This window comes from Suncus etruscus, chromosome 17 (assembly GCF_024139225.1).
Source record: "Suncus etruscus isolate mSunEtr1 chromosome 17, mSunEtr1.pri.cur, whole genome shotgun sequence".
Lineage (NCBI taxonomy): Eukaryota > Metazoa > Chordata > Mammalia > Eulipotyphla > Soricidae > Suncus > Suncus etruscus.
The window spans coordinates 43,149,017-43,163,256 of NC_064864.1; the positions used below are offsets into that span (position 1 = coordinate 43,149,017).

The 14,240-nt window shown below is 43.7% G+C and overlaps 1 protein-coding gene across 1 annotated transcript in view; it reads right to left on the reverse strand.

Annotated features, from left to right (window-relative positions):
• GOT1 (glutamic-oxaloacetic transaminase 1) overlaps positions 1-13,739 on the reverse strand; it is a 30,048-nt gene extending 16,309 nt beyond the window's left edge. Inside the window, exons 1-2 of the mRNA XM_049764294.1 lie at positions 13,501-13,739; positions 3,996-4,177 (exon numbers count right to left, since the gene is read on the reverse strand). Of these exons, the coding sequence (XP_049620251.1) occupies positions 3,996-4,177; positions 13,501-13,618 (300 nt within the window). The 5' untranslated portion in view covers positions 13,619-13,739. The remainder of the gene's footprint in view (positions 1-3,995; positions 4,178-13,500) is intronic.
• Between the last annotated feature and the right edge of the window lie 501 nt (positions 13,740-14,240).

Here is a 14,240-nt window from a genome sequence, read left to right on the forward strand (position 1 = left end):
CCATAGTCTTCATTGTATAAGGCTTAAAAACTAATACATAAAAATACTATTACAAATTATGAGGTTTCATGGGCTAGAAGGATACATCCAGGGGTTCTGGAAGTTATTCTTAGCAGTGGAAGACAGGAGAGAAACAACATGGTCCAGGCCTCCCCTATGCAAAGTAAGCACTCAGACAATAAATTCTCTCTCCTGCCCATAGGGTTTCTACCTAAGCAATATACAATGTCTTCTTTGTCTTTTAAGTGGTCTGCGGTGAAGGTTGGGAACCATTGGTGGAGCAAGCTCCTGTGCCTGAAACTTCACTGGCTGGTCTCTATTGCACAAGACTGATCTGGACTGTTGCAAAAACCTTCTGAGAAGTGAGCTTCTCACGGCATGAGTTTGTCTTTTACAAACAATACTCCATTGGGAAACTCCAGTGTGCAAACCTGAAGCAGGCCTGCCTGATCTTCCTTGTCTGTACCCTACTCTAATCAGGTGGGTCTCTTATCTAGCACTTGCCTGCCTCCTGCACACTTAAGACAAATACCTCTCTCCTTTCTTTTCTCCGACTTTGGGGATTCACAGTCCAGGCTGCTTTTTGGAACACCTGAGGAGTTTCTAAACAATACCCAGGGAGGGAAGGAAACTCTGGGCAAGGACAGAATGGGCCCAGAAAGTACCTTCTAAGATTCTGATTAAACTGGCCTAGATGGGAGCTGCCTTTTGTGTTTTTTAACTTCCTAGCAGACGCCACCATGGCCAGTGCTGAAAACCAGTGTCATGGTGCCACTCCCCCAGGGCCAGATCAAATCTTCATTTCCCTCTCCTCTGAATCCCTGCAACCGACCTCAATCAAAAACACTCCCTGGCTACAGAAGACCTGTCTCACTGCTTCTTTTTCCAAATGTGCTCTCCCATATGTCTCTCGTTAGACAAAGACACATATGAAGCACTGAAATGAGAGAAGCTGAGATCAGGCAAGAAGAATCACAAAATATTAGAAGTGGCAGGAACTTCAAAGATCAGGAGGCTCCTGAACATTGGCAGACCACATATTCCTTTTGAAAAAATTTTACAAAAATCATGAGCCCTCTCTCACAAAATAGACACAAAGCATTCTGCATAAAATATCAAGGCATCTTTGATGTCCTTAGGTAAATCCCTATTCAAATACGTCTTACAGGGCCATGTACCCACGACCATTTTTTCTAGTATGCAGGTAAGAAGTTGGGACTAGAGTGGGAAAAGATGTTCTTACAGACAAGGAGTGGTAGGATGTTGTGTATTTTTTGTAATATTGTTTTTCCCTGTCATCCCACCTGGATCTTCCAGGTGGGGTCGATTAAGAAAAGAATAAAATAGCTTCTTGGGGAGGTGTAAGGGGCTTTTTGCCAGAGCTGACAGCTTGATCAGTTTGCTTTTTAGAGCTATCTGCAATTGACAAAAAACTCTTTTTGCTGAACCCCTAATCTTTTGCCTTTGTTGATTATTTATATTATTACCAAGGTCTCCCCTAAAAGGGGGGACGGAAGAATGGGATTTAATTTATCTTTCTGGGAGTTATTTTTGGACTCACAGACCATCAGCAAGGGGTTCGACCTCCCAACACATTTGGCACCCGAACCGGGACCTGAACCCTGGACCTTCAGATTCATTAAAACAGTGGGAAGAAGGCTGTGGCAAGATGGAAATAAAAAAACTGAAGAAAGCAGATCCTCAGCAACTTCAACCGCAAGATTCTGATACTGTATGGAATGAATTGTCCTATTTTAAAAGGGAGAATCAGGAACTAATATTTCAAAAGTTGAATCTTCAAGAAGAGTTGGATACACTTAAAGTGTGTATGCGTGCAGATAAGGCAACAATACAAGAATTGAAAACACAAATAGAAGAGAAAGATGAACAACTCTTCAGAAAATGTGAGGATGATGGAGTCAAGAAAAGTCCTCCAGAGAACAATGTGAAAGAAATGTCAGAGCAGACATTACAGAAGATCATAGAATTAGAAAACCGGCTAAAATCTTTTGAGAAAGGATCAAGAAAACTAAAAGAAGGGAATAAAAAATTAATGAAAGAAAATTACATGCAGAAATCCCTGTTAAAACAACAAGAAGATTTAGAGACCAAAGGAAAAGATCTAGAGAGTCTACAAAGGAGGAGTAAAGATACAGAAAAACACAAAAACGAATTTCAAGTAAAAATCAGTGAGCTGGAGAGAGAAGTCACTTCCCTAAGGACGCAAGTGGCAGAAACTAATGGGTTGAGAAATAAAAATGAAGAAGAAATAAAGATAAAAAAAAAATGAAGAGCTGATGAATTCAGTGGAGAAATTGCAGCATTCAGCAGACAAAGCTATAACTGAGATGGCCACCACCTCGGAAGCGCAATCTGGACAATATGACTGTAAAACAACCATTACCAAGATTAACTTTAAAGCCGCCAAGAAAAAGTGCTCTTTGGGTCGTTACCACACAGTTCTCAATCACTGTGTCAAGGTTAAGAGTAATGTGTTTGAGAACCTCATCAAGGACAGCTGGGAGGATGTGAGTGAAAGCAGCAGTGATCATGAAACACAGACCTTTCAAAATCTGGGAACGATTATTGTAGAGACATCTGAAAAAATAAATCCTATCGAAGATGGAATAGACCAAAAAGAAAGTGAGCAAGCAGAAGACAACCATACACAATGAAAAGAAATAGTGCAAGTATATTCAAATGCAGATGGCAAGAACTCTAAGGCTTTTCATTATAAGAATACAAAAAGGCCAACTTTTCTTTTTTTTTTTTTTTTTTTTTTTGGTTTTTGGGCCACACCCGGCAGTGCTCAGGGGTTACTCCTGGCTGTCTGCTCAGAAATAGCTCCTGGCAGGCACAGGGGACCATATGGGACACCGGGATTCGAACCAACCACCTTTGGTCCTGGATTGGCTGCTTGCAAGGCAAACGCCTGTGCTATCTCTCTGGGCCCTAAGGTCAACTTTTCTAAAAAAGAATAACATTAGTCAAAAGGGTTCTTATACAACAATTCCTACCAGAGCTAACAAAGAAAAGTGGAAAAATATACCTTCCCAGAAATCAAACAGCAACCATTTTTATTACAAGAACGAATTATATTCTTACAGCAACAAAACAGTTTACTTCAGAATGCCAGGAAAACAGCAGAACTATCTGGTAAAGAATATAAATATAGGGGCCGGAGAGATAGCATGGAGGTAAGGCGTTTGCCTTTCATGCAGGAGGTCATCGGTTCGAATCCCGGCGTCCCATATGGTCCCCCGTGCCTGCCAGGAACAATTTCTGAGCCTGGAGCCAGGAATAATCTCTGAGCACTGCCGGGTGTGACCCAAAAACCACAAAAAAAAAAAAAAAAAAAAAGAATATAAATATAAAAGCCCCTTACGCATCCCTAACAAGCTATTTTATTCTTTCCTTAATCGCCCCCACCTGAAAGATTCAGGTGGGATGACAGGCAAAAACAATATTACAAAAAATACACAACATTAGGACTGGTATAGAAATGGCCCTGCCTTACGTGTGCTGCTACACACCTGCAGTGTCAGCTTTCCACTGACTGCTTCAAATCCACTAGCTCTTTGGGGGTTGAAGAGATAATACAATGGTTAGGGTATTTGCCTTGCAGGTGGTTGACCCAGGCCCCACTTCCAGCATTCCATATATTTTCCTGAATCCCACTTCTTAGGCTTCTTAGGAGAGACCTTAAGAAGCAGAGCCAGGAGTGAGCCCTGAGTTCACTGTGTCCCCAAACAAAACAAATTAAAACAAAACAAAACAAAACAAAAAAAACAAAACAGCAGCTATGATTTGATAGTTTACAGGACAAAAATAAACCATTAAGTAGAGGAACTTTGTATGTGGATGGCCACAGGATTGCCCCCTCAGTGCATGAGAACAGCCATAAACCTTACTCACTGATAGCTAATTGAATGTTATTTGAAAACGAACTGAACTTTCAACCTCTTTTCCCCTTTCATTTTCTATAGAGAACTCACCCGCTTCTCCTTGAAAGCTGGGCTGTCCGCCCCAAGGGCAAGGCTGGAAGCACAGGTCCGGAAGTCAGGTAGGCCCAGGATGGGCAGATATTCGTGGTTGAGACTATTGTCATTAGCCAGCTGCTGCTCCACCTTCCGTACCACGGGGAGAACCCAGGGCTGGCTGTCATCCGTGCGGTATGCTAGAACATGGCAGAGACAGATAGGTGGACTCTTAGCCGTCATCCACATTAGTGTGTAGAACTGGGAGTGGGGAAAGTTATGTCACCTTCCAATCCAAACTGAACTGGAGGGAAAAGAAACTCAAGTGTTCACTCACTGCCCACTTTAGGCATGACACTAGGCTAGTAGTGGGCAAACCAGGGGACAGTCACAAGGCTCCCATTCTGACAGAACTATTAGGGAGCTGAAAAGCAGAGTGAAGTGAGGCTGGCACAAACCAGAGTGATGGAATAAGTGTGCCGGTTCATGGAAAAAGTCTCAAAGAAGCTGCTTCAGCATTGCAGGTGTGTTGCTTTCCTGAAAATCCCTAGCAACCTTCCTCCTCATGTCCCTACTAAGGGGAATTCTAGAAAAAAGTGAAGGGCTGGGGCTGGAGAGATAGCATGGAGGTGGGGTGTTTGCCTTGCATGCAGAAGGACAGTGGTTCGAATCCTGGCATCCCATATGGATCCCCGAGCCTGCCAGGAGCAGTTTCTGAGCGTAGGGACAGGAGTTAACCCCTGAGCACTGCTGGGTGTGACCAAAAACAAAACAAAGCAAAAAAAAGTGAAGGGCAACTTAGGATGAATTTTATTCTTTCCATAAAAACAGAAATGAGGCCATGGTGAATGTACTGAAGCCTTGTGGTATGCTCAGTGATGGATGATTCCAGCACCAGGTACATATTCACACAGGAACCCACTTCCACACTGATTTATCCTGGCTGGGCTTTGCCATCAATCCGCCACCTACTTACCACTGACTGCTCCACCCCCTTCATCTGCTTCCCACTTTGATCTGATTTTATTTCATAACAATTCATAATCTTGCTTACAGCAGATTCCTGGACATTTCTTCCACATGAAAGAAGTCTGAGCCAACTGTGAGTGAGCTCCCATTTTGGTCTGTTCTCCCTGTAGCACATGACTCTTATGTGGGGATTAGGGCCTCAGAGGGCAGCTGTCCTGGCTCACGGCCCAGCCCGGCTCTCTGCGGAGGCTGCCTGACAGCAGTCACTTTGCTCTGCTCTGCTTAGGCCTCTAACAATCCTGCGTCTTTGCAAATGATTTTGAAAGGTAAAACTCAGGACTAATTCTAATAAGCTTGTTGACTTCTGTCCAATATTGAAATTTTTTTCTTTTTTTTTTTTCAGTCGCTTTTCAGGGTTGTTGATAATTTTTACAGAACACATGTTGATTATTGACAACCTGAGAAAATCCAGAAAGTAAACACAAGTATTAACATGTATTCCCAACACTCAGAAATGAATGAGCTTGACATTTTTGTTGTTCCCTTTTGAGCTTTATTTTACATTCTTTTATAAATTCTCCGCCACTCTTTTCTTCCACTTAAATAAATGTCACGAACATCTTTCATCATTAACCACTCTGTGGGGAGGTGTTATTGTCACGTCTTCATCCTGTCCTTTCCCTTCATTCACTGGGTTCCAAACACTTGCCCTACACACATAACAGCTGTTCTGAATTTCCTTTTGTAGCCTAAAATTCCCAATATACTTGCACTGGCCAAAATAGCTTGAGCCCCTCTTTTTTCACAAAAGGTACACATAAGAGACCATTCAGTTCTGCTCCTTGCTTTTTCCAGTTGAAAAATATGCACATCTTTTCATATCTATGCAGTTACTCTGCTCCCTGAAAGACAGTTTACTGATGAATTCACCAAATTATATTGTAAAATTCTCTAGCTGAAGGTTATTAGCGTTGTCTACTACTCTTGGCTATAATGTCAGTGACAAACCTTGTATATCTGTCATCTTATATGCATGTAAATCTAGCTGCAGGGCTAAAGATGTAAGAGTGAGTAGATAAGTGCTATACTTATACTTTCTAGATAGAACCAAATTGGCGTCTATGGGGATCTGCACTGTTTACACTCCTGACAGCTATAAACCACGACCCATGTCCCCAGTCGCTCCAATTGAGTAAATTTTTAAGGGTGGTGCATAGAGCATAAAGGATAGTTCTGGGAGGGGGTGTTGGATTTGTTCATTTGGATTTTTTTTTTTTTTTTGGCTTTTGGGTCACACCTGGCCACGCTCAGGGGTTACTCCTGGCTCTGTGCTCAGAAGTCACTCCTGGCAGGCTCAGAGGACCATATGGGATGCCGGGATTCGAACCACCGACCTTCTGCATGCAGGGCAAATGCTTTACCTCCATGCTATCTCTCCAGCCCCTCATCTGGATATTTTTGGTGGGGGTGAATGGAATGTCTCCCAAGCAATGTCTGGGGGGCCAGGGGCCATTCCCTGCAATACTTTTCATACTGAGCCTGACAGTTCAAGTAAAGCCCAGTGATACGGCATTGCTCAATCTTTGGGTGCTGGAAGCAACCAGGCCCATACTCTGGGCTGCTAAGGCCTGTGCTCCTGATACCTGAGCTTTCTCTCTGGTCTGCAGGTAGTTTAGTTTATTAATGCCAATGGGCATTTCTCATCTATATAAGTGAGTTTACAAGACAATTTATATTGGGTTTTGTTTTTTTTTTGTTGTTGTTGTTGTTGTTGTTTTTTGGGTCACATCTGGCAGTGCAGGGGTTACTCCTGGCTCTATGCTCAGAAATTGCTCCTGGCAGGCTCAGGGGACCATATGGGATGCCGGGAATCAACCCACCGACCTTCTGCATGAAAGGCAAATGCTCTACCTCCATGCTATCTCCTGACCCCAATATATTATTTTTAATTAAATACTGTGATGAATGTTTTTACATCATGACACATAACTGTTTCCTTAGGATACATTCTAGATGTAAAATTACTAGGTCAAGTGACATGTAACCAATAAGACTTTACAAAATTATTCTAATTTTGTGTCTGTCTTTTATCTTATCAATTACCTATGCTCTGAGAATGTGTCATTTACATATCTGAAGTCTATCAAGCTAATAAAAAAACAAGTGGATAGATCTCCCTTCCAACCCAAGTAATATCCTCTGGATAGAAGACTTGTACTCACAAGTCACGTCACCCTCATCTGCACCAACCAATTACCACCAAACCAATTCCCTCCATGCAAGACTGAAAAGCCTCTTTATAAGGTGGGGTTTGTTCTGGGTTTTTTAAGTAGTATGGAAATAAATAATTCTGAATGAGTGTCCCTGAAGCATATAACTCTAGATGAGATAACGATGCAGCCATTGTTCAACATGTTCTTGGAATTCTTTTGAAATTATGTTAAGAGGCAGCATCTCATTACTGAATATTCCCAATGGTGCTAGATGTTTGTTCTTTGAAGAATATCAGTGTCCAAAGCCCAAAAGTAGAAATCTGAAATTTTTAAAGTTAAAGACAATTAGTTTTCAAAAATGGTATTTGTATCATGCAACAGAAGAGGAGGATGAAGAAACTGAAAAATATTGAGAACAATTTTAAACAGATGGTCTTTTGTGGGGGCCCTACCCTGCTTTGAAGGCAATTCTAAAATGTTGGAACAGTGGCAGGCTATATCAGCTATATTATATGAAGGATATTAATTTGGATATTCACTAATTTGAGTGTTAATTTAAAAAAATTTATTATGTTTCATACATGTGTTTGTTTGGGTATGATATATTAGAATTATGACACATCATTTGTAACTCATTATAATAAACATGTGAACAATAAAGAAAAATCCACTGTTCTGATTTGTTCTCTTTGGAGTTTCCATCTGGCAATATTCAGAACTACTCCTGACTCAGTGTCTAGGAGGCACTCCTAGAAGTACCCAAGGGAATACTTATGTTTGGGAATCAAACCCAGGCCTCCTTCATGCAGAGCAAGGTTTCATCCCTTTGAGCTCACTCAGCAACAGAGTTCTCACCAGTGCTACATGCTCTGAGCAATTCAGAAGTCCCTTGGCAGGCTGAAGGCATAGGCTGTGCCAAAATGGAAAAACTGTCCTTTCTAGTTCCCTTCCCTTCTGTGCTGCTCAGTTTCCCCAGGGTTCAGCTCCGAAATGTATTCCCACAGCATTGCCTCCTGCCCTAATGAAGCAGAACTGAGTCGGTCTCTTGGGTGATTGAAGCAATAGGTCAAACATTATCAACAACCACTACTCCATTCCTCTCAGGGGATTTTCGTGCCTGTTTATTGAATCCATGAGTGTCACTCATTCATTCATTCTTACACTCCCTCCTTCATTTTGTAAGATTCAATGAATCTACTAAATATGAGTAAGATATTTCTTTCTTTTGTTTTGTTTTTTTGGGGCCACATTCGTTTGGTGTTCAGGGGTTATTCCTGGCTACGCACTCAGAAATTGCTCCTGGCTTGGGGAATCATAAGGGACACCAGGAAATCTAACCTCGGTCCCTCTGAGGCCAGCGCTTGCAAGGCAGACGCCTTACCTCTAGCGCCACTGCTCCAGCCCTGAATAAGATATTTTAAAAAGAAACTGCTCTTCAAGAAACTGGGCTCTTGAGTGAACTGTGAGGGGTTCAAGAAAGGCTTTACAAAGGGGCAAGGAACTGAAGACAAACACCAATGTGAGCTCTCGGGAGTTTCAAGTACTGCAGCATTCAGGGACTTCTTTTTTTGTTTTGTTTTGTTTTTGTTTTTGTTTGTTTTGGGGCCACACCCAGTGACACTCAGGGGTTACTTCTGACTATGAGCTCAGAAATCGCTCCTGGCTCAGGGGACCATATGGGATGCTGGGGGATAGAACTGCGGTCTGTCCTGGGTCAGCAGCATGCAAGGCACCACCGCTTGGCCCCCAGGGACTTCATTTTTGACTGGGACAGAAAATCTCCAGAGGAAGAGCTGGAAGTGACTCAGAGAGTCTTGGCATATTTTTGAGAATTTTGCTTCAGAGGAAAACCAGGAGCTATTAGGCAAGAGAATTACAGGGAAAGCTATGCATTTATAGAGGGTCATGTGAGTGAAATGATGGAAAAGAAGTAAGGGAGGGGAGCAGAGGCAGAGAGAGGGGCCCAGAAGTGACCACTATAACCCAGATGTAAAATACCCAGACCTTGCACCAGGCAGTGGCTGCAGGAATCAAGAAAAAAAGGTTGCATTCCAGCCACATTTCTGAGGAAATCAAGAAAGGGGGTTGCATTCCAGCCACATTTACTAGGTAGGAAGTCTAAACCTAGTGGCCAGATACACATGGATTACAGAAAGCATTGCCCTTAACTTTCAAAATCTCTCTCTACTCTGGAGAAGAGCTTTGAAAAGAGGAGGCTCAACCACAATACAGAGCACAGAGGAAGAAAAGCATGCGATTGAATGTGGGCTGGGAGAGATAAGCAGCATTGCTCATGTGTGGAGCTGTCCGAAGCATGCAGCAAACTAGCAGATGTACATCTGGCATTGCGGAGAGAAATATAGAATGAAAAGGAAGGTTTACTAAGTTCAGATGACAGCAGGAACCAAAGCCAGTGATCTCAAGGGTTTTCAGAACACAGTTCATGCAAGGAATGTTTCTGTGTGTCTGTTTTAGTTCTCATTGAAATGTTATACTACAACTCACAAAACAGATATTATGCTCCCTGTTTTGGAACCTCGGACCAAAACAGCCCAAGAGTTCAAGGACTGTCAGAGGGAGGCTGCCATACAATTAAGATTCTGATTCATGAATTTTTCTTATTTTGTTTTGAGGACACCACACTTACAGGTACTCAGGGGCTACTCCTGGCTCAGTGCTCAGGAGTTATTCCTAGTGGTACTGAGGAGACCACAAAGATCCAACCTGGGGTGCCCAAAAGCAAAGTCTGTGCACCATCCCTTTCTGAGACACCCCACTCCTATGTGCTTTCTTATTGTCATACACCTGTAAAATCAATTTTTACTTTTTACTTTCACCTTTTCTGAGTTAATTAGCACAAGTACCCTTAATTACATCAAGCCTGACCCTCAGGTGATTTATGTTAAACTCTAGCTAATAAAAGTGGCAGGAATCAGCCAAGAGATAGAAGCTTGGCTTGCTCAATGAGATCCAAGGGACTGCTCAACAGCCCCTGGCCGAAATGCACTTTCTCCTGTGACTCCATCTGGTTTCCTGTATACCGCACCTTGTTGCTGATTCATCCATTCCAGGATTGGCATCAACACAGTGAATACCATGAACTGCAGGTGGCTGAAAGCAAGCTGCATGTGGTAGCCATGAACTACTGGGAAATCAGCCAACCAGCAAACCCCAGGATTTACCCCCACACTTTGAGAGTAAGAGATGTGGAGGGAAAGTCCAGAGCAAAGTATGCCCAAGAGAACTATAAGAGGGAGCCCTTTTCTAAGCATGCACCTGAGCTCTCCACACCATGGTCATTTGCTAGGGATAAGCAAATAAGTCATGTGGGTTTCAGAGAAGCCCAGAATCTTTTTTGTAGAAGGAAGAAAGATCGAGATTAAGGGGATTAAACTGTCACCCTTAAGGACCCAGAGGCTCCATGTCCCTAACTGATAGCCCATGGGGTATCTCTAATACTTCTTCACTAGAGTTTTGGAAGGAGAGCCCAGCATACTCAGAAATGCCTGAGTTCATCTCTCCAACAGTATCTAATGATGCTATAGACCCAGATTAAAACAACAGGGGCAGAGAGATAAGACCATAGGTAGGACACTTGACATGCATGTAGCTGACCTGGGTTACATCCCTAGAACTGCATATGGTCCCTGAGCACTGCCAGGAGTTATGCCTGAGCACAGAGCCAAAGAGAAACTAAACTTATGTGATAAACCAACTGGCATTCATGAAGACAATTCTTTTTTGAGGCTGCATCAGGCTAGACCCATGTCTCCCCTACTTTAAGCCACTTCTCTGAAACTCTGAGAAACTAAAAAAGACAACTAAAAGATTTTGCTGCAGAAAAAGGGGTAGCTGGTTCTAAGTTTCTACAGTTGGTGGAAAATATGATGCTCTGTTTTAACTATAAGAAAATGACTAGGCACAGCCTAAGGAAAATCTCTGGGGAAACTTTGGGCAAGCAGGAACTAGCTAATGAGATTACAATTAGTTTATTCTCAACACATCTATTGTTACTATCACATGGGCTGAATAACCTCCACTGGGCTTTACCTTAACTAAGGGCAGAGGAAAAGGTGTGGGGAAGGGGGAATGTCAAGGCTCCCTAACTCAGAGATTAATGACATTTCCTTCACAAAGTAGGTATGTGTATGGAACTCAAGACATAGCTGGAAGGACACCTTTTATTCTCCTCTAATTAGGCCTTATTGTAGTACCTGTCATGCTACCAGAACAAACAAAGTCACAGAGATTATCAAAAGAATTTCAATAACCCTTTTTATCTTTATAACACATTTAAAGTGTAATTTCATCCACATCAAGTGGTGAGCCAATAACACTATTACCCTATGCTGCAGTCACAGAATGCACAAGCCAGTGAAGTGAAGAGTGGATTACAGAAGGTTTACTTGGTCCTGGGGTGCCACTGAATAGGGACACTGGATAGCTGCCCAGGTTGCATGGCTGGACCCTGCTTCTCCCCTACTGTGCCCTTGAGAAGCATAGAAATTCTAGGCCCTAAGAGCAAGACCTGGAAACCCAGTGTCCCCTCTATGGTTCCATGGCCTGGGATACTTCAGCCTGTTTTGTAGCTTCTTTGTCTAAAAGTATTAAGAGATCATAACCTCCCTCAGAGCTTTAAATGAGACAAAACCCCAAATCATTTACTCATGGTAAATAGTGGGCAAGAGCACGTTCCTGGGTGCCTGGAAAACATGACAAGGACACAGTCAAAATAGAGGTGAAAACTTGTGTTTCTGAGCTAGTCCTTGCTGGGCTGGGCTAGCTAGACACTTTTTCTCTGCTGAAAAGCTGCTTCTGAACCAAGGTCATGAAACCTTTCTCCAGTTAAAAAAATTTTATTCACCATCTTCTATGTAAATCTAAAGAAATGCTGAAACAACATGCAATAGCTAATCAGAATTCCTACTTATGTACCTTTTCTAAGCAGTATAAACCAATCAAATAAATATATAAAAATGAAGATAGTTTAAAGGTATCTGAGCAATAAAATAAGAAATTACTTAGTAAAAATATTTAGTCTTGAAAGCTACTTAGAGGTTATGGATAGGATTTAAACTAAGAACTTGAATTGGCACCCATTCCAATTTGATCCGATTTCACTGTTCCCCATTCAGCAGCCTTTATAAAAAGTGCTTTATCTGTGGAAATTTTTAAGCAGACAAAATATATGTGAGAAACATAGTGGTTTCCACTACCAGTTTCAACAAATTATAAACAACACACTCACTTTTAAAAGGTATTTTTCTCACCAATGGCCCATATTCCACCTTGAAGACTTTTTCACTACAGGACCCTGATCTACAAGGATCTTTTCTCACTGCCCTCTGCTACTACCCTCTGTTCAATTTCCTCTTTCTAGACCTTTGGCTCTACTAGCATAAAAACTCAGCCCTAGATAGCATCCAGGTTTCTTCTCTCTGGTCAGTCCAGATCATTGTCTTGGCAGATGGAGAAATTCTGAGTTATATTTAAGAAAAAGAAGGAAGACTCGAAGAATGTGTGGGAAACATGTTCCTACAATCTCCGATTCTTCCCACCCTCTCTGCAAACTCCTGCCACATCTGGAACAGCATGTGGAACCCGACCTGTCTCAAGTCTTTTAGAGATCTAGTCCAGCGTTGAACAATCTGCTTATTTGAAGCTTCTGGCTGCCAAAATCCCAGCCTCAGTCTTCTCCCCACCCCACTCCCCCATAAGTTCTAGTAGTTGATTGTCCGTCCAAAATACTTACCCCAAAAAACCAGAGCTCCCTGAATCTAAGACATTTGCACCCCAAGCAACAACTTCGTCATTTCCTCCCTTTTGTTGCCATCTCAGATCGTCTCGTTTCTTTGTATTTTATTTTTTATTTTTTGTTTTTTTTGGGTTTTTTTTTTTTTTGGTTTGATTTTTTTAGGGGCCACACAGGGGTTACTCCTGGCTATGCTCAGAAATCAGGCTATGCTCAGAAATCGCTCCTGGCTCGAGGGAAGTGACCATGTGGGACGCCAGGGGATCGAACCTGAGGCTGACGACCCAGGACAGCCGCGTGCCAGGCAAACGCCCTACCGCAGTGCTATCTCTTCTCAAGTGTCATTTCTTAAAAGTCAAAAACAGGTTGTGTTAAAGAACTCGGCATGGGGACTGGGAAATGCTGGCTTTGCGACCTGACTGCTGCTCCTCCAGATCTCTAAGGTCTGGGAGGCAAGGCCCTTTCGGGGGCACCGGATCCGCTCATCTGAGAAATGGGCGGGGTGGGTCCCGCTCGGCCCCGCGGGTCTCCTTTCCCGGAGCCAGGGCTTCTCCCCCGGGGGTCTCCGGCGCCGGAGCAGCATCCTTACCTCCCACTCCCAGGTTGACCTTGCGGGGGTCGGGATCCTCCCGGAAGTCGGCGGTCAGTTTAAAGACAAGAACCGGCTGAGCCTGCGGGACCTCGGCAAAGACCGACGGAGGCGCCATGGCGGGAGAACACGATCCGTCGAGACGTTTCCCACCCCCCAAAAAGCGCCCAGATGCCTCTCAATGAGGTCTGTCCAAGGTGGCTGGAGGAGACTCTCACTCACCTTCACCTAGCTGGTGGGGGGCGGGCCCGCGGCCCTCCTCCAATCGCCGGAACGCGTCTGAAGCTTGGCAACGCGGCTAACCAATCACGAGCCTCTGACGCAGGCAGAGCCAGGGGGCGGGAGCGCTCTCAGCCAATCCGATCGGGGAATCTTATCTGAGCCCGGTAATGATGTAACCAATGCAACGTGCCCTGGCCCGGATGGGGGCGGGTCTAGGATGATTGGCAGATTTTACAGCCTATCACTGTGGCCCTTATCTTTTTTTTTTTTTTTTTAAGAGCCGAGGGGCGGGACCAGCTGCTGAACTAACTCAGAGGGCGCGGCTTCTGGATCTGGGCTCGGGCACTCGAGGGAGGTGGCTGGCTAGCGCCAATGCCCAAGGACCGGACTTCTGGTACCCTCCGTGCACGTGTTCTCGCGGTCAGGACGTTCCTGACCCGGCCTGGCCCAAGGCTGGCAGCCAAGTCCTCGGTATCTTGTGCACGGGACACAAGTCCTGGGCCTGGATGTGCAGCAGC